A 22,962-nucleotide genomic window follows, 5' to 3' on the forward strand; every position below is an offset into this window, starting at 1 on the left:
TAAATGTTAAAAAGTAATTGTGTATGTATGTGGGTGGTGTAAGCTACATGCGTGCACAGTGCGTGTGCAGCTTTCAGATGACAACTCTGAGGCTTTGTTTCTCTCCTTCTCCTGTGTGAGTCCTGGGGCTCAAATGCAGCTTGTCATGCTGGTACTCGTCCCCCACCTGTCGCCACCTTGTCACCACAGATTCTAGCAAGCCTTTCTACTCTCCTCTTTTGTCTTCTACCGATGGTAAAAATGTCTTACGCCAAGTGTAACACTTGGTGTGTTATATATATATATGTCTGAGACAGGGTTTCTCTGTGTAGCCTTGGCTGTCCTGAAACTCACTCTGTAGACCAGGCCGGCTTCTAACTCAGAGATCTGCCCACCTCCCTAGCACCGGGATTAAAGGTATGCATCACCACTGGGCTTCTTATAGGATTGTTTCGTGTTTTTGTTTTTTTTTTTGAAGTCTCATGTAGCCCAGTGGTACCCTCTAGTAGCTGAGGCTGGCCTTGAACTCCTGGTCTTCTTATGCCTACTTCGCTAGTGCTGGGGTCACAGGTGTGCACCACCATGCTTTGCTTGGGTTTTCATCTGTCGTACATTTCAGCCAAGGATGGGACTTTGATGTGGTTTCTGATTCTTTCACCTTGTTATGCACCAAACAAACCAGAATATCATTTCCAAGATGGTTAGATTTACTCAAGATCGAGGTGTCACACACAACTCTTCACTAGACCTCCATGCAATGGCTCGTTTATGTGACTGGTCACCTCATGTTGGACATCACTATCCTTTTATATACACAGACACACACACCACACACACCTCCCCACACACCCACATCCCACCCCTCCGACCCTCCCACGCCCCATCTTTTGCTTGGGTTTTCGTCTGTCGCACATTTCAGCCGAGGATGGGATTTCTTTGTCTCTGCCAAACACGTTATTTATAGTTATTCTTTTAACAAAACTGTAGTTCTCAAAAACTTCTTAAAGCAATTGCACTTGTGCAATACTTATCAAATACCAAGTATTTGTGTAATCAGAGAAAACCATTCCCGAATCCCACGAATGGGTACCAGGCAAATCAACTCCATGGTGTCAGGCCTTAGAACAAAGTTTCATTTGACCACAGCATAATACGGGATGCTGGACTTGGAGGTTTTGACCCAACACTTAGAGGCTGCCAGAATCTTCTTGTTCCTTTTACCCTCACCACCCCTGAATTGTAGGGAGTATGAATGCTCAGGCCTCTAATCTACGGTCTCTGCCGCTTCCCAGTGATTTCCCCAGTTGTGCCCATAACCCAGGGTATGTGGTTGCTGGCATTTGGACTGAGCTGGAATCATCACGAGCTGACGCATGTGGGCCCATAGTCCTTTTCATTGTTTACGAGCACTGGGGTACTGGCTCACATAGACAGATTTCTTGGTGGGGCTCCACTGTTGACAAGAATTTACATCATCAGGGTGGAGGTCGTGACCCTCCATACCGAGACAGGTAAAGACTTGCTCCCACCTGCAATGTCGTGAATTCTATAGTACTGCCAACGGGGGTGAGGGAGACTCTTGCCCTGAACATGAACATGATTGAGGGTTGACCAGCAATTGATAGTGACCAGTATGAATGGCAATTGTTTTGGTCCACACAAAATTCAGAAACAAAGTCAGATAGAGAGCAAAGGTGAAGGATGCTGCAGTGATTGACACATGAAGACACAGGTTGCTGCCGGTAGGGGGCCATATGTAGTTTACATCGGAAGCATCTTGGATAGGAGTGATGCATGAATTCATACCAGGACTGAGGTTCAGAAAAATCTTAATTAAAATTGTATACAATTAACCAGTGGGAAAGGGAAACCTAGGAAAGGAAATGAACAAGAATTTTGAATTCTAAATGTTGTCAGAAATTTCTACTTTATTCACTCTGCATAACTTCAGCACCGTTTTCTCCTCATCCTTTATTTGGTCTCGCTTGTGGTTTGCTGGTTTTGGATTAGTTTTTCTGTTAATAAATAAAATTTGTATAATTGTGGACACCATTATGGCTAAAAGGACCCAATCAACTGGCTCTTAAGGTATCACCCAAATTTCACAGCTGTCTGTTGATAATATCCTCTTATCTAGAAGCAATCACTAAATGGATGCAATGCTAGGTTGTGGGAATATGCAGATTGGGCCGTTAGCTTCTCTGCTCTGGAACGAGAACCCTTTGTTTCGACAGTTGGGGCAGGTATTGCACTGTGGCTGGGGTCTTCCCCATTCTCCTGATGTTCCAGCAGCTTCTCTTTCACCCACCTAACAACAACCTACGAGGCTCTCAAAGACCCAGGCCATTGCCAAGCAGTGAGATGCTGGGCAGAGAGTTAGGGCCATGTCCTTCCAAGTAAACAAAAAATTATCAGCTCCTTGGGCTTTATTTTATTTCTTTCTTTTTTGTTCTGACCTCTTTTCAAAAGTTCTCTGAGAGTTTCATATGATATGTTTGATCACATTTATCCCTTCCCCCAAGCCTCCCCAGATCAATTCCCCACCTTCCCTTTCTAATTTTTTGTTTTTGTTTTTAGATTAAAAAAAAAAAAGTGTAATCCAAGTTGATTCGGAACTCACTACATAACCCAGGCTAGCCTTGAACACCTGCCTCAGACTACTAAATGCTGGGATTTTACAAGTAAGCCACGGTGGCTGGTTAGGCTTTAGTTTTCAGCTTGAAAACAACACAGGACACCGGGATTCAAGACTCACGTGATTGCATCTGGAAGTAATTTCAGGATTCCATGCTTGTTTCTCCCTCGCCTCTTTCTAGGTGTTGCCCGTAAAACCATTATTCTCAACCATTTAGAGTTATTAACAGCGGGGTGAGGCGCCAAGAGGCTTACCTGTTTCTGAAGGCAATAGTGTTCACAGAGGTACTGAGCTTTAAAGTTGTTCCTGTTGCCCCCACAGCCAGAGAAGATGAAGGGCTCGCAGGAGGACGTTACCTTGTTGAAGTAGTATCTGTACAGAATGGCGGTGCAAAAGCCCTTCTTAACGGGGTAGTTGCAGATGTCTGTCGGGAAGAAGCCCAAGTTCAGACCCTCCTACTAAGCGAATCGTCACTCTTTTCTTCATGGGCTCAGTCTACTCCGCCCTCGTGTCAATCTGATTTTTATCATTGGGGTGCAAGTCATAATCCCTTGAACATGAGCTTTGCTCTGTGTGATACAGGACGGTGAACCTGGGCTACAGCCTGGGTCAGTGTTACGGAGGAGCTTGGAGAAGGACAACATCTGGCCTTCCCCGGTATCCCTTACTCAAACTAAGCAGCCCACTTCCCGAGTCTCCACGCACTTTCCTTGGCTCTGCAAGCGAGCATCTAACTTGGTGTCTGTAGGTACTCATCATCCGGAACCCTTAGAATCCTTCCTTCCTTTGGTCCCTTTCACCCTCGCTGTCAGAGCGTATATGTTAAAACAAACAAACAAACAAACAAACAAACAAACAAACAAACAAAACCCCTTTCTACCTTGCATATCTGCTCCTGAAGGCCAGGCTTCTGCTGCCAAATCTGGCAGACTCTCCCTTCCCTCCGGGTCTCTACTGTCCTCCCTCGTCCTGTTTCCCTTTGTTCACATACCTGGACTCACCGTTTTTTGCTATCAGCATAAGCGTGGGTTCCAGCAGGAGCCATGGCAAGCATGTTGGAGACAAAGAGAGTTAATGTTGCTCTTCATGAAGCCGAGCTATAGTCTTTCCCATGATTAGGAATCTCCTGTCTCCACTCTGAGTTTTTCCAAAGTGCCCGTTAGAATTCAAATTTAAAAAGTAGCATAGGAGTACAGACGATGGCCTTGACCTTCCCGAATCCAAGGATAGTAACGTAGTGGTCCTATGATTATGTATTGAGTAGAAATGAAGCTCATATCACACACACACACACACACACACACACACACACACACACACACACACACATTTCTTGGATACCCTTAATATCAATCCAATCTTCATGATTCTCAGTCTTTTTGTTGCTTTGAAACTCTTTGGCAGAGACTTAAGTTGATGCTACTTTTCTGTTTTCCCCTCTCTGTAACCTATATAGGGCACTCGATCTAATCAGAAGCCCATGGAGTTTGAGATCAAAAGCAATGCCATCCAGATCACCAAATTTCTCTCCCCTTCACCGTTTTCTCCAGTTCCCACCTTCATTTTTGCTCACCTCCAAGATACCCGCTTTCACACAGTTCGTTTCTCAGTTCTGGAGAAAACAGGTTACCAGAAGGCATCTGCATGAGTATGGACAGGGTAAGAAGCCACAGGGCGAGGCGGATCCCTCCAGCCTCCATGGTGGCTCCTGACAGCAGATGGGAGACTTCGTTCGGCTACACTGAAATGTTATGTCTTGAAGGCGGAGCTTCCGCTTCTCTGAGAAGTTGAACCCATATTCGAATTTAATTTCCTCAGGGCCTGGACAGGGCTCTGGTGTAGCCAGAATCAGTGTAGTGAGCAGAACAGCAAGTACTTGGGTACCCAGCCATGGAGTTTGACAGACCAGAGCCCTGAGGATGAACCCACCTTTCTTTCTCTTCACTTGCGGGTTAGAGCTGCTTAGAATTCAAACTGCACCATTATCAGAAAGTTGTTACTTTCTTGATGACAGACCTTCTGGATGGGTAAGATTGAATTTAAAACAAAGCAAAACAAAACAAAACAAAAACACCAAGCAGTTTTAAGGGGGCTGGAGAGATGGCTCAGCGTTTAAGAGTGTGTGCTGTTCTTACACAGGACCTGCTGTTAGTTCCCAGCACCCAGATGGGATGGCTTACAACTGCGTGTAACTCCAGCTTCCTGGGACATCCAGTGTCTCAGGCACTCACATGCACATACCAACACACACACACACACTCACACACACACACATAAATAAAACTTTTAAATATCCTATTTTATGTGTTTGGGTGTTTTGCCTGCATGTGTACCTATATTGCTTGTGTACCTGGCACCCACAGAGGCCAGTAGATGGCATTGGCTTCCCTGGGTCTAGAGTTACAGATGGTTGTAAGCTGCCATGTGGTGCTGGGAATCAACTTGGTCCTCTGGGAGAGGGTTAGGGATATCCCACCTATATTTGGTTAGTTTTTTTTTTCTGTGTCAAGTTTAGGATTGCTTCCACTAATAAAGGCCAAAATGACTCCACTGAACTGAGAGATGAGAGCGACACCTACTTACACAGTTAAAACAAAAGATAGGGCATGGCTTTGCCCACCACCCCTGACCCTGTGTAACAGGAAAGACTAAAGAAAATGTAATGAGGTTCCTTAAAGCACTCAGTTGGGCCGCTATACTAAGAAGCAATGAACAGAAGCAAGGAAGCCCGGGATGGAAGCATGGAAGATGACTGTCCTAGCCTAGCCTTTCCATGTTACAAATGAGTTCACTCCAGCTCGAAACTTCAGATTATCCGAAGAACTAGCAGGAGGCAGGCTGCTGTGGAAACAGCGAGTGGTGACAGCCAGCGGGAACTCAGGATGTGAAAGCGCCAACACAGCTGTCCGCACTTCCTTGCTTGCTGTGTTGTGAGTGGAAAGAACAGTCCCAGCGTGCTCTTTAGAGCATGTGGGTGGTTGGCAATATTTATTGGTTTGTTTAGTCTGTTGCAGAGATTTTTTTTTGTTGTTGTTAAATCAAATTCACAGAGAACTGTAAGGCCTTGGGTCTGAGACCCAGTCTTAGGGAGCTAGTCAAAGGAGTAGGCTTTTGCTTATTTTTCTTTGGGGAGTGTCATGTCGTTTTTTGTTTATTTTAGAGAGAGGCTACACCAAGTTTTTTAGCCATTGGTATTAGTTGCAATAACAATCCGAAATGACCACTTGGAATAATCTGCATCTTATTATTATTTTTTTATTTAACCCCCCCTTTTCTATTGTTTCTTTGAGAATTTCACAAACTCTGTTTTGATGACATTCACCTTCTCCCCCAGCTCCTCCAAGATCCACCCTGCTTTTCTGCTCGCCTAATTTTGTGCCATCTTTTGTGTCCTTTCCAACCCGTGAAGTCAAATTTATGTCGCCTGTATCCTCTTGGGTAGGTGGCCTTCCACTGGAGTATGGCTGACCTACCAGAGGCTGTGCCTTTAAACAAAACTCACCCTCTACCCCGGCAGTATCAGTTGCCAAGGAGAAGCCTTCCACTTCTAGAAGGCTCTCCGAGCTCGTCTCCCCATCTGTGCTGGGCTTTGGTCTGGTTTGAGCTCAGGCAGGTCCTGTGCGGGCTCTCCCTATTGCTACGAGTTCACATCTGCAGCTGCCCTGTGGCATCGGAAAGCCGTTTTCTTTTTCCTTTGTGGTCACACACCATCTCTGGCTCTTACAATCTTTCTGCCCCTCTTCCACACTGATCTCTGAGCCTTGGGAGGTGTTGTGATATAAATCTCATTCACGGTTAGATATTCTGCAGTCTCTCCTTCTCTGCACCGTGACCAGTCGCGGGTCTCTGTATTAATCACCATCTTCTGCAAAAAGGAGCTTCTCTGATGAGGCTTGAGAGATGCGCTCATCCATGGGCATAACACTAGGAGCCCATGTAACACGATGTACATTTAGCAGGGTGACACTAGTATGTTCTCCCCTCTGGCCCAAGATCTGTCCAGCCATAGGTTTTTGGTAATGGTGCTCATTCTGAGCTTTATCTCGTAGAGCATTCCCCAACTCAAATCAGAAAGTGGTTGATTGCTCCCTTGGTATCTGTGCCACTATTGTTCTCATGGGTGGGTTTTGTCAGGCTGTCCATTACCGTAGTGTAGGGCTCACCGATGGGTGAGACTGACAGTGACCTTGATCCTCCATTAACGTGCATACCGCCTTCCAGCACTGTGAAAGCTAGCCAGGGGAGGACAAGCTTGCTTTCTCCAGGCTCCGCGACTAAAGTTGTGTGGTGTCATCAGAAACAGTGTCTTACTGCCAACTTCTGGAGGGTTAACAAAAGTCCTGGCGACAGTCTGTGATGTTTGGGGACCTTCATGATCAACAACCCCAGAAGAGGTAATACATCCTTGGCCCTGGGTCTTCTGTTTGTTAGTTTGTGGAGTCCAGTAGGGGCATTGCTTCCCTCTTCCAGAGCCGTTCCATTTGAGCTATTTGTGTGGATATGCTTATATATTTAGGAGGCTTCTGAAATAGTTAGTTTCCACAGGAATTTTTTTAAAAAAAGTCTTGAGTGTTCGTATTTCTTTTTGTACATCTTCCTCTCCTATGCCCTCCCACCCCCTACCCAGTTTAACCCTTCCTGTTCCATTACTTTCCTTTAACCCTTTAGATCACTGCTTTCTGTCTCCCCTCTCTCGAAAGCTCCTCTCACCATGACCTCTTAATAATCTCCTGACCTTAGTGGGTATTCCAAATTAAGCCCACATGTCTGAAAATTTAAAGTTAACATCTGCAAATGAGAGAGAGAAAATAGCCACTTTTACCTTGTTGAGCCTGGGTTACCTCATCCAGAATGATTTTTTTTTCTAGCTCTATCCATTTTCCTAAAAAAAATCTCACTTTTTTTGACATCCGAATAATGTTCTATTGTGTAAATGTGCTGTATTTTCTTCCATTTACCCATTGATAGACACGTAAGCTGCTTTTATTTCCTGGCTAATTGTGACTAGAGCAGCAATGAACATGGACCAGCAGCTACCTCTGTGGTAGGATTTGGAATCTTTTCATGTGTTAGCGTAAAGGGAATTGTGAGCACCTTATCTGGAGAGAAGGCGGCAGCAAGGAAAAGGATGATGCACAGACACTAATGTGGAGGCCATTGATGTATGACCAGACACCTGTGTGTGTGTGTGTGTGTGTGTGTGTGTGTGTGTGTGCTGTGCATGCATGTATTTAAGAATACACGATCAGAGGAGAATGTGGGGCGTGCATTGGCTCCTCTTCTTTTAATCTCTGACTTATTCTCTTGAGACAGGGTCTCTCACTGTACACTAAGATTAAAGTTTCCACTAGGATGGCTGGCCAGGGAGCTCCCAGGATTTGCCCGTCTTTGTTCCTGAAAGCTGGGTTTACAGGAACACATATGCAGCTGTGCCTGCCTGCCTTCAGACGGGTGCTGGGTATTTGAACTCAGGGCTTCACGATTGATCGGCAAGCACTCTTAATCACTGAGCCATTTTCCTAGTCCCTAAACACCTTTTTTGATGCACCCCCCCCGTCATGGTTAGAGATAGTGGGATAAAGTAGGGAGGGGAAAGGAATCTGAAGTCTGATAATTCAAGAGTGAGATACTTTAACCTGGGAAAATTTCTGCAAAATTTGTAGAAATTTAGGAAGACTAAGGGTTTGAAGGCTTTTATAGAAAGCATTGTATTTTAGAAGTGTAAGTCTTACTGCCTTAGTTTTGTTTGATTATTGCTTTTACTTTTGTTTTTAAATTTATTTATTTTTACTCTATGTGTGTTGGTGTTTTGCCTGCATGTATGTCTGTATGAGGGTGTTGGATCCCCTGGAACTGGAGTCACAAACAGTTTCCTGGGTTGCTGGAATTACAGGCCTCTGTCACCCCACCCAGTCTGGCTTGCTGAGTTGGGCAAATTACCTCCCAGGATTCAAGACACCTTGATATTTTGCATTAAGCTCCTTTTTGTGGTTACATGCAAATATGGGCAAGGAAGGCTAGGGCTGCATGTCTCCAGGGAGAGAAAGTAAGGTGTTCCATCTCACATCACACGAGATGAAAGAGACACTCAGCAGAAAACAAGGAGGGTCATTAACTCTATCTATCTATTTATTTATTTATTACCATTGCGTTTTCCGCTCTGCCTGCTGGAAAACTAATAGCCAACGGTTCGTGATTAATGCTTGGGGCACCAGAGTGACCCCTAGCATTCTCTAGGGAGAAGAGGGGTCTACGTCAGACAAAGCAATTGCACGGAGATGTGTTTCCCTCTCACTTGTATGTTGTGCTCTATGGCAGCGGCTTCCTTACCCCTCCTTCCAGCCTCAGGGCTAATTCTCACGCACTCGATGAGGATGGGAAGGAAAAGCTGAATTTTTATCCAAAGAGAGTGAGCCTTAGGGCTGGAGAGAGGGCTTGGCAGAGGACTCCGGCTTGGTTTCCACTGTCTACATGGTAGCTCACAGCTGTCTATAAACGCCAGTTCCAGGGGATTCATTGCTGTATTCTGGCTTCTGTGGACACTGCATGCACAAAGTGCACATACATACATGCAGGCCAGACACTCCTATGTTATCTTCTTAGTTAGGGTTACTGTTTCTGTGATGAAACACCATGACCAAAAACAAGTTGGGGAGGAAATTGTTTATTCAGCTCACACTTCCACACTACTCTTCATCACCAACGGAAGTCGGGACAGGAACTCACACAAGGCAGGAATCCGGGGACAGGAAATGATACAGAGGCCATGAAGGGTGCGGATTACTAGCTTGCTCATTATGGCTCACTCAGCCTGCTTTCTTAGAGAACCCAGGACCACCAGCCCAGGGATGGCACCACCCACGATGGGCTGGGCCCTCCCCCATCACTCACCAATTAAGAAAATGCCCTACAGCTGGATTTTTTTGTTTGTTTGTTTCTCTTTGTAGCCTGGGCTGTCCTGGAACTCACTCTGTAGAGCCACCTGCCTCTGCCTCTGTGCTGGGGTCAAAGGTGTGCGCCACCAATGTCCAGCTCTACAGCTGGATCTTATGGAGGTATATTTTTTTTCTATTGAGGTTCCCTCCTCTCAGATGACTCTAGCTTGTATCAAGTTGACATAAAATTAAACATACATACACATGTATGTACAAAAACATACATACCTAATTCATATCCATGTATCCATACACACACACATATGTGCACCTGACTGTGAAGGATATTATGGTTTGTGATTCAGTGAAGGAGCTCTTCAGCCCTAGGACAGATGCAGTGCTGGGCCCTACCCTCCAGAGGTCAAGTTTCATGGATATTGAAAAAAAGATAACTTCTTCAGCCAGGTGTGGTGTCTCACACCTGTAATCCCAGTGCTCAGCGGGGCAGAGGCAGGCAGATCTCTGTGAGTTTGAGGGCAGCCTGTCTGCAAAGGGAGTCCAGGAGAGCCAGGGCTACCTGTTTCAACAAGGTAACTTTTCACCACTCAGGAAGTCTGTATTTCTGAGTTCATGAATTCATATTTCTTCTCTGTAGGTTATTTATTTCAGTTACCTAATGTGTGATGAGCCCAGAGGCTCTGGTCCAAGATGGGAGACTGTGGAAGGCATGCTGGGAGAGAAATGCTATCAGATCAGCTACAGCTCTATGAAGAGTAGACAAAGGTGTTACTTATTTTCCCATGCTTGTATCACAGGCTCAAATGAAATTCACTCCTTTTCAATTATCTGCTGCTTTAAGGTATGCTGGCTGAGGGAGAAACTTACTGTTTGATACATTATAGAGTTTTCTGCCCCATTCAGTTTGTGATAGAAGTAAAGCAACTTGTGTGACCTTAGAAGGCTCATGATTGGATTCCAGCCTACAGGAGTGGAAGAATCAAGGAGTGGAAGGCACTGAGTATTCTGGTCTATGTGCTCAGCATTATATCCTCCATGTGGTTATATCCCATTTAAAAATATTTTTATTAGTTACAGTTTATTCACTTTGTATCCCAGCTATAGCCCCCTCCCCCATCTCCTTTCAATCCCATCCTCCCTCCCTCTTCTCCTCTCATGTACCTCCCCAAGTCCACTGATAGCAGAGGTCCTCCTCCCCTTCCATCTGACCCCTGTCTACCAGGTCTCATCAGGACTGGCTGCATTGTCTTCCTCTCTAGCCTGGTAAGGCTGCTCCCCCATCCGGGAGAGGTGATCAAAGAGCCAGCCACTGAGTTAATGTCAGAAACAGTTCCTGTTCCCCTTACTAGGGTAACCCACTAGGAGGTTGAGCTGCCATGGGCTACATCTGTGCAGGGGTTCTAGGTTATCTCCATGCATGGTCCTTGGTTGGATTATTCATCTCAGAAAAGACCCCTCGGCCCAGATTTTTTGGTTCTGTTGCTCTGCTTGTGGAGCTCCTGTCCCCTCCAGGTCTTTCTATCTTCCCCTTCTTTCATAAGATTCCCTGCACTCTGTCTATGAGCCTCACCATCTGTTTTGATACCCTGCTGGGTAGAGTCTTTCAGAGGCCCTCTGTGGTAGGCTCCTGTCCTGTTCCCCGTTTTCTCCCTCTTCTGATGTCTGTCCTGTTTGCCTTTCTGAGTGAGGAATGATCATTTTACCCAGGGTCCTCCTTCTTGATTAGCTTCTTCTGGTGTACAGATTTTAGTATGATAATCCTATATTATATGTCTAATATCCACTTATAAGTGAGTATATACCATTTGTGTCTTTCTGCTTCTGGGATACCTCACTCAGGATGATCTTTTCTAGTTGTATCAATTTGCCTGAAAATTTCATGATTTCCTTGTTTTTAATTGCCAAGTAGTATTTCATTGTGTAAATGTACCATAATTTCTGTATCCATTCCTCCATTGACAGATTCAATGCAATTCCTATCAAAATACCAACACGATTATTTTTTTAAAGTGATTTATTTATTTTATGTGCATTGGTGTGAAGCTGTCAGATCCCTTGGAATTGGAGTTTCAGATCAGTTGTGAACTGCCACGTGAGTGCTCGAAATTGAACCCAGGCCCTTGAGGAAGAGCAGGCAGCACTCTTAACCACTGAGCCATCTCTCCAGCACCCTCAACATGATCCTTTACAGATCTTGAAAGAACAAGTCTCAATTTCCAAAAACCCAGAATTGCTAAGACAATCCTGTACAACAACAGATTGTCTGGAGGTATCGCCATCCCTGTACGACAGAGCAATAGTAATAAAAACTGCCTGGTACTGGCATAGAAACAGAATGGTGGATCAATGGAATCAAATAGAAGATTCAGTAATAAACCCACACACCTATGGATACTTGATTTTTGACAAAGAAGCCAAAACCATTCAATGGAAAAAAAGACAGCATCTTCAACAAATGGTGCTGGTCTAACTGGATGTCTACATGTAGAAAATGCAAGTAGATCCATATTTATCACCCTGCACAAAACTAAAGTCCAAGTGGATCAAAGATCTCAACATAAAATCAGACACACTAAATCTGTTAGAAGAAAAAGTAGGGAAGAGCCTTGAACTCATTGGCACAGGAGACAACTTCCTGAACAGAACACCAACAGCACAGGCTCTAAAATCAACAATAAATAATAAACGGGACCTCATGAAACTGAAAAGCTTCTGTAAAGCAAAGGACACTGTCATTTTTTCTTTTGTAAAAATTTATTTGAGGCTGATTCCGGCTATGTACCCCAGACTGACCTCAGACTCCAAATCATCCCATCTTAGCTTCACAGGTGTTGGGATTTCAGTCATGTGCCCTGTCATGTGGCACCCCAATTTTCCCTTTCTTCTGCTAATTTGTATAATTTGTTTCTTTCATTCCCCTCTTCCCTGCCCCACCCCCTCCTTATGGATACAAGGTCTCACTATATAGGCTGCCCTAGAACTTATTATGTAGACCAGACTGGCTTCAAACTCCAGGAGATTCATCTCCCTGTCTCCTGAGTGCTAAGAATAAAAGCATGTACCAGCCTGTCCAGTCTCTGTGTATAAAACTTCCAATCCCAGTGTGCTTTCTTTCCTTAGTGTGAGCAAGAGTAGGTCACTAATGGGGGAGTGTTAGAGTAAGGTTGCCATGTCTGTGGCAGGTCTCGGCTACTTTGTGGGTTCTTCTTTTTCTATCCTTTATCTCCTTCTTTGTTTCACCCCTATCATGAGATAGGAGAGAAAGGATAAAGGGGACACAGAGATAGAGGTCCCTGAATCTAATTTCTTTTCTTTTGTTTCTTCTTTGAGCACAACTGCTAACAAACCAAAATCAACACCGCTAAATGACCGCCAACCACCAACACTACCTATTGAGGCTCTAACATTTATAGACCCGCTAAAACATTCTCAGAATTTCATACTTAGCTGCTGCTGCGGACATTCGGAAGCAACCCCATATCCCTATGGGATTAAAATTAAAGCACATTCTTATAAAATTTCTGTGTTTTAAAAAATTCCAAAATTGTCACTACAGAGGCCCTCCTAATATTTTGGAGGAATAGCATCTTTAATTACTTTATTTCCTATGACAGCTTTATTGAGATGTAACCCCCATATTGTACAACTCACCACTGCAAACTGTGAACTATATGGCTTTTCACCATAGCAACAAAATCATGAAACCATCACCACTAACTGGAGAACATTTCACCACCTACAAAATACTTTACCTGCAGTCACTTTCTATACCCTCTCCTCCTAACTTCTGGCAACTACTAATGTCCTTCTGTCTCTATGAATTTATTTATTATGAAGGCTTTGTTTAAAAATGGATTATGTCACATATTTTTTTTCATTTAGCGGCATATTTTCAAGGTTTGTTCACATTGTAGCGTGTATGCTACTTCATTCATTTTCACAGCTGGAAAATATTCCCCATTGTATAGACATAACTTATTTATTTATTTATTTATTTATTTATTTATTGTTTTTAATATTCTACATACAATTTTCTTATCAAATATATGATTCAAGAATATATATATATTTTACCATTCTGTGTCTCATTACACATCTCTGTGTCTCTTTTTGAGACAGGATCTCACTGAAATTCTGGCTTTGAATTGGCAGAGCTCTGCCTTCCTCTGCCTCCTGAGTGCTGGGACTAAAGGCATGCACCACCATGCCCAGTTATTTGTAATAAAAAGGGAAACATAGAGGGAAGGGGACATACTAGAAATTATTAGAGAGAGTATGAGTGCTAGTTAGCCAAAGAACAATAGATTCAGAACTTAAGACCCACAAGATGAAGAGGAAAATAATTAATCTTTACCTGCAATTGATATCCAGCTAAACTCTAACCAAAGAAAGAGGGAACTAAAGATGAAAGAGGGCCTGGAATCTGCCTTAGTGGCAGACTGTCCCTGCCCCACATATTCAGGGCCTTGGATTTGATTCCTAGAATGGCAAAACAAAAAAAAAAATTGTAGAAATAAAATTAACATTTTACATCTCCTTAATATAAAACACAGCTTAAGGCTAAACTGCATCAGCAAAGGCAAAGAGGAGCATTAGAACGAAGGCTCTGGAGGGATAAGATCAGCTATGGGAGCTGGGTCTTTCTCTTGGAGTCTGTGGACCTGATTATGCATGCAAAAAGAGCCCTGATTTAAGAGCCCTGATTTAAGAGCCCTGTAAAATGGCACAAGCTCGCAATCTCCAGAGGAGACTGGAGATCACTGAGGCTCATTGGCTAGCCAGTCTAGGCTAAAAAGGTTGAGCCCCAGGCACCAGTGAGAGACCCTGCCTCAAAAAACTAAGCTGGAAAGATTCCAGAGGAACAACATTTAAGTTTGATCCCTGGCCCTGGCTTCCAGGCACAAACACACTGAATGTGGACTCCTAATGACGTTCTAACACAAAGCAAACACAACACTGGTGGGATTGGAAACAGTGGCGACTCAAATTACAATGTGAGGTTTAGAAAAAATATACCCAATCTCCAGGAGTGGTGGTGCACTCCTGTAACCCCAGTGCTCAGGGAGGCAGAGGCAGGCAGATCTCTGTGAGTTCGAGGCCAGGCTGGTCTACAGAGCGAATCCAGGACAGCTAAGCCTTCACAGAGAAATCCTACCTTGAAAAACAACAACAACAAAAACACACCTCACCAAAAGCTAAGAGGTCAAGCAGACAAAAAACTCAGTACAATGCAGAGAAATAGATTTCACAGCTATATGAAGAATATGCACACACACACACACACACACACACACACACACACACACACACACACGTGCACACACGCACACACTACTAGTTAACATCTGGGCTTGGTGATGTATGTCTGTAATTCCAGAACTTGGGGAGATGGAGACAGGAGGGTCAAAAGTTCAAGATCAGCCTGGCTGTAGTGGCTAGTTTTGATACTAACTTGACACAAGGTAGAGTCATTTGAGAAGAGGAAACCTCAGTTGGTCTGTGGGAAAGCCCGTGGGGAATTTTCTTGATTGATGATTGACATGGGAGGGCTCAGCCCACTGTGGGTAGCGCCACTGCTGCGTTGGTGGTCCAGGTTTCTATAAGAAAGCTCCTCACGCTGAGGGAGCCGTGAAGAGTAAGCCAGAAAGCAATGTTTCTCTATGGCCTCCGCTTCAGTTCCTGCCTCCAGACTCTAGCCCTGTTTGAATGCCTGCCCTGACTTCCTTCAGTGGCAGACTATGACGCGGAACTGTAAGCTGTAACCTAAACTCTTTCTCTTCTTTCGCTGGAAAAGCATCTACCATTCGCTTACTCTGACTCCTTTCTCCCGATCATCAGGAGGCAGTTTCCAGCCTGGAAATTCTCCAATTGCTTTCTCTCTCTCTCTCTCTCTCTCTCTCTCTCTCTCTCTCTCTCTCTCTCTCTTTCTGAGACAGGGTTTCTTTGTGTAGCCTTGGCTGTCCTGGACTCCTTCTGTAGACCAGGCTCGCCTCGAACTCACAGTGATCCACCTGCCTCCGCTTCCCTGAGTGCTGGGTTTATAGACCTGTGGCACTACACCCGGCCTAATTCTAATTAATTCTAGTTTCTTACATAACATCTTTTTTCTACAAGAATCCCAAATTTTGTTAGAATTTTGTTACATTTAAATTTCAGCTCTTCCTTTCTTCTTTCCCTCCCTCCCTCCCTCCCTTCCTTCCTTTTCTTTCTTTCCTTCTTTCCTTCTTTCCTTCTTTCCTTCCTTCCTTCCTTCCTTCCTTCCTTCCTTCCTTCCTTCCTTCCTTCCTTCCTTCCTTCCTTCCTTCCTTCCTTCCTTTTTTATGCTTGACCTCATAATGCTGTTCCAGTTAGTCTTGAAGTCTTGGACTTGAGTCTGGAAAGATGGCTCATTGGTTAAGAGTATATACTGCTCTCTCGTAGGTCCAGAGTTTGGTTCCCAGTACCCAAGCCAGGTGGCTCCCATGTAACTCCAGCTACAGAGGATATGGTGTGTGTCCATATCTGGCCTCCATCTTCTGGCCTCTATGGACACCTACACCTACTCATACACATAATTAAAAATAAAATCCAGAAAAAAAAATAGCTTGGACTCAAGGTATCCTCCTGCCTCCAGAGTAGCTGGGGCTACAGGTGTGCCCATCTACAACCAGATTGATTTATTTAATTTGGATCAGGGTGTCACTATGTAGCCATGGTTGGCCTGGAACTGTCTATTTAGACCAGGCTGGCCTCAAACTCACGGAGATCTGCCTTTCTTTGTCTCCTGAATGCTGGGATTAAAGGCATGCATGGCTACTCCCAAGATCAGCATCCTTCTTATTTTTAAAATCCATTCTTTAACTTTCTCATGCAGGCTCATGGGTGGCCTAGAATTCACTGGGTAGCAGCAGGCTGCCCTTGAATCCTCGTGCTTCACCTGACCTGGTAGGATTACAGATACGCACCATGACACTTGGCTTTCATTTTTCTATATAATACATTTGATTTTACCTATAGGTAGAAAGTATTCATTATTTTGACTTTTGGAAGTTTTATGAGTTTTAGCAACTATGTCTATGTCTGTGTATATGTACATAGGAGTGCAGGTACCTGTGGAAGCCAGAAGAGAGTGATTGCTTTTCTGAAGCTGGAGTTACAGGGGCTCTTGAGCTGCCTGACTTGGATGCTGGGAGCCAAACTACAGTCCTCTGCAAGAGCAAAAACTATTCTTAACTGGTGGGCCATCTCTCCAGCTCTATCTATCTTGACTTTTACAAAGGTTTGATGACTCTTGCTTGTCAAGAAAACACATGGTTTTCTTCTCATCATCACAGCGACAATGTTTATTTAGCTTGCTTGTGATTTTCACTGTTGCATCATTGTTTTGTGATTTGACCCAAATTTATTCATCCTCCTGCCTTTGTCTTAATTGGTTTTCTGATGGCCCATCTCTTCTGATCTCATGCCGTTTGCTCTATTTTTTTTTTTTAATATTTACAAGGGCTGGAGAGATGGCTCAATAGCTAGGAACACTGGCTGCTCTTTCAGAGGATCTGGGTTTAGTTCCCAGTATCCACCTGGCAGCTCACAACTATCCATAACTCCAGTTTCAGGGGATTCAATGCCCTCTTTTGACCTCTATGAGTACCAGGCATACATGTGGACACAGATGTACATGCAGGCAAAGCACTCATATAGGTAAAATAACATAACTTCCACCCCCCCCTCTTGAAACAAGGTCTCATTGTATAGCCCTTTGTAGACCAGGCTGGCCTTGAACTCACAGAGTTCCACCTACCTCTCTCTGACTCCCAAGCAGTGGGATTAAAGGGATGTAGCACCATGCCTAGCAACATAAATAAATCTTTAAAAAATTCAAAGAATAAAAGTAAAATAAAAATAAATCTTAAAAAAACAAAACAAAACAAAATGGGAGGTAGTGGTGGAGAGGTGGCTCAGTGGATGAGCGCTCTTGCTGTTCTTGGAGAAGACCTGAGTTTTGTTCCTGTGTTCAAGTCAGGCAGCTTCCAGCTGCCTCTAACTTCTCGTCCAGGGGATTGGATGCCCTCTTTTGGCCTCCGTGGGCACCTGTGCATCACACACACACACACACACACACACACACACACACACAAGTTTTCTGTGATTTGCAGTGTTCCTGATGCTGGTGATTCACAAGTGATTTCTATGTGAGCAGTCAGACCTTGTCTTTAAGTGAGACAGGGTAGGTGTAGAGAAGACAATTCTATTCCATCTGGGATAACCAAGAAATTTCAGAGTTGAAATGGTCAACCTGAAGATGCTAGAGCTGGGCAGAATCATGGCCGGGCCACACCTGGTCACATTATATTCAGATTTAAGAGTCTGTACAAGCATGATCATTCTTTTGGTAGGGTGAAACAAAGGTATGCGACTGAGGTTAAGGTTTCCTTTTCTGAGAAAGCTGACGATGGCTAAATCAGGTTTCAATTGCCAAGCTTTTAAGGCTACCTAAATGATCACTAATAAACAAGGAACAATTTACGAGGTCAGTTAAGCTAACTAGGCTCTGGGGATTGGTGAACATACAAAGAATAATTTGCTTGATGAAGAAACATTTCAGTTGAGTGTGAGGTTCGTTGCTGCATTTGATTTCAAGATTGAGAGTGATCAGTGCTTTGGAGGCACTGATCAGCTGGGTTTCATAGAGGAAAGTAACACCAACTGTTTAATGCAAATCAAGCATCCTTGAAGTGCCTAATTCCAACCAATTATGTACACCTATCCTTGGAGCCTCCACCCACTCCCCACGGGGTATATAGCCTTTGTTCTTTGGAAGTAAAGTTGAACTAGCTCCCCGAAGTGGTTCCCTGGGTTTGTGATCCCTGTGCAACGCTTGCCGGCCATTCCAGGCCACTTCTCATCTTGTGCCCGTCCTGACTTTGTGGGCTGCTGGGGAGACAGCCCCCAGGCAGGAGCAGAACTGACAAGAGCCCTAAAGGATGGAGCCTGTTGACATTCTCTGCATAAGGCAGTGGGATAAAGATATAGAGAAGAAGGGATCACATGAAGATTCTTTCATTTTTAAAGATCGTAGTAGGTTTTTTTTCAGGAAAGACAAAATTAGGAACAGGAAAACAATAAACTGAAATGTCAAAGATTATGGACATTTTCCAAAGATCTAAACATTGGACTGAATCTTCTTTCATCTTTATTTCATATGGTACATCCAAGAACATCCACGATGCACCTATTCTCAAGCTCAAGTTCAGGTTCAGGTTCAGGTTTTCTGTTTAAGGAGAAAAATCAGATTCATGTTTTAGCTTGCAGAAAAGTCTCCCTGGATTAGTGTAAGTCATTTCTCTCTTGGGACAATCCTAGAGGACTGATCCCTCTGTTCCATTTATCTGTTTCATTCACCCAAAAGATAATCACTACCCTTGTACTGAAAACATTCATTAGGAATGATCAAAACCAGAATTGGTGCTTTTGTGTTAATTCATAAGTTACCCTGTATCTCACTTTTATGAAAATCAGTCTTAGCACTGCCTGCATACGATCCATGGACCTTCTAGTTCTGGCAACTTAGAAACCATCAGTTGTGGGTAGGGACTTCAGCTGTACAAAATAGCATGTCTCTATGGAGATTTAGAAGGCCTGAAAATGTAAGGATTTGATTTGGAGGATCTTGGAGCATATAAGCAGGGCAAGAGCCTTGTGATAGTCAGATCTGATTAAAAAAATAAACAAAATAAAGCAAAATCAATTTGCTATGCATGTTTTTTTTTTTTTTTTTTCTTTTGAGGCAGAGCTTCTCTGTGTGTGGTCCTGGTTATCCTGGAACTCACTCTGTAGACCAGGCCGACCTTGAACTTACAGAGGTCTGCCTGCCTCTGCCTCCCAAGTGCTGAGATTAAAGGTGTGGGCCACCACCACCAGCCTTCAAGTGTATGCTTCTAATAGACTTTTTTCCCCCATCATTTAGGTGAAGATAATAATATAAATCCAGTGTACAGCTATTTTAGTTTTATCTTATTTTTCACATCTTTTAGTAATTTGATCTTTGACAATTTCTTACATATACACATATAATGCAGTTTGACTATTTTCACCCCACCTACACTGAACTCTTTTCCACACCCAGAAAAGTCACTCTTGAAAGAGGATTCATGTCATTTGTTTTGTGGCCCATTGATTTCATTAGAACTATGCAGGTGACCCTGGGTGTGGAACCTAATGGACTCCCTAGCGGGTATACAACTGAAGACAGACTGTCCTTCCCCTGTATCCATTCATAGCCAGTCACTCTCCAGGAAGGGGAACCCTGAACCCCTCTTTCGTTTATGAGTGACTGCCTTTAAGCTTAGGTGTGTGAAGGTATAGTATACGCAGCTGCAGCTGCTATGAGTTCATAATTGTAGGGTCTATGCCATGCCCAGAAGATAGTATTTTGCAACTCGGCCCCTCATCATTCAGGCTTTCACACCTCTTGGAGGTGACGGTAGGAATGAAATGGTAGGCCTGAGCTCTGAGCGGAGTCTTGATCTCTTAGCACCGCGAGCAGCCATGAGTCTCTTCTTTCACTGCCAAAAGAAGCTTCTCTGATCAAGGTTGAGAAGAGTCATTGTCTTTGGGACTGTGGGAGGCAAAGCCTGGTCTCTTAGGAAACTATGTAACCATTGGAGTTGAAGCCTGGACCCTGCACTGACCTTTGTGGCTATCTAGGTGCCATGGCTGGCATGGAGGTGCTTGTGGGGCCTGGAGTGCTGCTTGTGGTGTCTTCTCCGTGCTCTCAATGGTTTCACAGTTGGCTTTTTTGGTGTCACAGTTGGCTTTTTTGGTGTCACAGTTGGCTCTTCTGTTGTTACCAGCAAGCCTGGGGCAGGCGGTAAGATTGTAGTAAGGTCTTGGGGAGACTTGGTGTAGCTATTTTAATGCAAAATTGTATCATTATATGGTAATTGCTCAACAGAATATCTTACAAAACTGTTCAGTAGACAGTTTTACTATTCTCTCCCTGGATGCCTGATTTTTTCTAATTGCAAAGTCAACAATTTGTTGTTGTTGTTCTGTTTTGTTTTTCAAAAAAGGGTTTTTCTGTGTAGTCTTGGTTGTCTTGGAACTGGTTCTTTAGACCAGGCTTGCCTCAAATTCAGAGACCTAGCTGCCTCTGCCCCTAAGTGGTGGGATGAAAGGACAAGACACCACCCCTTGGCCAAACTCAATGATTTATTCTGCGATACAGCCTAACTGTTAGAACCTTTTATTAGAACAGCCCTCCCTCTTGACATCCTAAAACAGGGTTAAGCCCCTGGCTAATTTTCTCTATCCTTGCATCCCAGAACTTTCCCTGCCATTTTCCTGAAAGACTGAAAAGATGAGTTTGGATCACTTACCGTGCTGTTCGGTAATCTTGGTTACATTGTATGTCACATTCTATTTTAAGCTGGAAGTTATTAAGGTTACCATTGCAGCCAGAATAGATAAAACTCTCACATACTTTGGAACTTCGGTTGTAGAAAAATCTAAAATGTATTTCATAGCAGCTGCCAGGATCTTGTTCCAAACCACAAGGATCTGCATGAGAAGTTTTCACGGAATTAGAGGAAAACGGTTAAGACTCAACAGGAATTTTGTTTTCTAACCAGAGGCCTTTAGAAAATTCTGCTTGGGATGGTGAGATGCCTTAGGGGGTTAAGGTACTGACAGCAAGAGGAGTGTCTTTGGAGCCTGTACGGTGGGAAAAGAGCAGCAGCTTCCTCTAGCTGTCCTCTGACCTCCACATGAGTACCATGGTTCACAAGTATGGGTGCATGAGTAAGTGCAGATGCACACCCAGGCACATAAGTAATGCAAAAACTAAAAACTAAAGATTCCTTTCTTTAGCTTGGGAACACTTTTGTTTAGGGACCCCAAAAGTTTTCTGCTTTTTCTGTTCTGGGCAGAGCCACATGGCAAAGCTGTCTTTGTCCAGCACAGACAGCTTACATCTCCAGGTTGTGGTCCTAAGGCAGCGATTTTTGGGAAGGAATGGGTTGTGACTGGCTTGGCTTGTGCAAAGTGACAAGGTTCCTTACACTGCGACCTTTCAGGGTACCCTGTATTCTGCTTCTCCATGCCCTTCTTGCCCATCCTTTCAACTTCCTGCTGAACGGACCCCTCCTTCCCCCCACCTCTCTTTCTACATGATACAACCTATATTTCAGAATTCAGGCAACTGTTTGCTGTTGTTCTGAAAGCTGGATGCAGAACCAGGGACATGATACCCTTTTCACCCTCGTGTCTTGTTGTACTTCACTCCTTCTCTTGCCTTCCAGGAAGCAGCTGCCTCATTTTTATTGGCTGAACGGTGGGTATGATTGACTGAAAGAGCCACACTGCTGATCATATTCATAGACCAGTTCTTACCGCCCACCTACCTCAAGCTGCCAGTCTGTAACTCTTGTGAGGCCCGCTTGTCTAGGCCTGGTTACGTGCACAGTTTTCTTTTATATTAACAATACCCTCTGATTTTCGAACTTTTGTTTCACACATGGGCGAAGCGGGTGGTGGTGGTGGTGGTGGTGGGGTGGAGTCGGGGGTGGGGAGGGCTGTGAGGAGGAGGTGATAATTGGCTCAGAGTCCTGCCCAAAGGCACACAGCTGCTGAGGGACAGGCCAGAGTTTGGAATGTGATCCAAAGTATACTGTACCACTTAGGCTCAAGGACAAAGTCTCATTACGGGTCATAGCCACACCGTAAACTCTTCTCTACAGGTGCTGTGTGCTCAAGCATTTTCTGAGCCCAGATCCTAGATGTTGGATACACCTCAATTATCTCAGTCTGCAAATTCCCACCCCCACACCCGTTTCAATGCATGCTCTTGGAAGGTCTGATCTCTTTGACCTGTGTCACAAAGCTCCTATTTCAAAATGCTTCCTGTCTTTGACTTCCTACAAAAGAGTTCTCTATCTAGAAAGGACTTTATTGGGCTGTGTATTGTTTTATCCTCATTGAACCCACAAGTCCCACAAAGTAAGTGGTGCCTGAGTTAAGGAGGCTGAAGGGTAGAGGGTACTGCCACAACAGAAGATTCTTCCGAGCCACCCAGCGGGATTGTTTACATTTCTCTCTCCCTTGCTCATAACTGGCCTTGGAATTTCCCTTCTGTTTTAACTTCCTCCATACCTTTAAGGTCTCTGCACATAGATTCACTGAGCCTGGCAACACCACTCAGTACCGGGGCAGCGGACAAGCAGAAGATGAAGAATCTGAGGAGAAACCTCAGCTTAGCAGGCATCGTGGTGCTCCTTAGCAAGGAGCAGATGGGAGCAGATGTTGTCAACTGCTTTTATACATTGGGCTTCATTTGGTGGGAGGGCTGAGCCCACCTACCCCAAGGGCCAGAGTTGGGCATTACTATGTGTTGGATTAAACGTTGAGTGCTTGAGTGCCCAGCCATGAAGTTAAAGGTCCCAAACTGATTAGACCCCTGATAGTGAGCTCCATATTCATGTA

General features: G+C 44.2%; 1 protein-coding gene across 1 annotated transcript; it reads right to left on the reverse strand.

Moving 5' to 3' along the window:
• Positions 1-1,111: 1,111 nt before the first annotated feature.
• Spint4 (serine peptidase inhibitor, Kunitz type 4) lies at positions 1,112-22,744 on the reverse strand. Its single transcript, XM_021638711.1, has 6 exons — positions 22,633-22,744; positions 20,862-21,042; positions 20,175-20,341; positions 4,188-4,322; positions 2,735-3,038; positions 1,112-1,211 (listed from the first exon to the last, which is right to left on the reverse strand). Exons 1-6 carry the CDS (start codon positions 22,742-22,744, stop codon positions 1,112-1,114), a joined length of 999 nt encoding a protein of 332 aa, XP_021494386.1.
• Positions 22,745-22,962: the final 218 nt, after the last annotated feature.

Source organism: Meriones unguiculatus, chromosome 4, assembly GCF_030254825.1.
Source record: "Meriones unguiculatus strain TT.TT164.6M chromosome 4, Bangor_MerUng_6.1, whole genome shotgun sequence".
In the NCBI taxonomy this organism is placed as follows: domain Eukaryota; kingdom Metazoa; phylum Chordata; class Mammalia; order Rodentia; family Muridae; genus Meriones; species Meriones unguiculatus.

Excerpts from the sequence above, each read along its gene's own strand:
- Spint4 (XM_021638711.1), bottom strand. The coding sequence starts at position 22,744 with ATGCCTGCTAAGCTGAGGTTTCTCCTCAGATTCTTCATCTTCTGCTTG. Across the intron at positions 21,043-22,632 it reads TATGTGCAGAGACCTTAAAG|ATCCTTGTGGTTTGGAACAA; the intron begins GTATGGAGGAAG and ends CTTCTCATGCAG. Across the intron at positions 20,342-20,861 it reads CAAGATTACCGAACAGCACG|GCTTGCTGGTAACAACAGAA; the intron begins GTAAGTGATCCA and ends CGCCTGCCCCAG.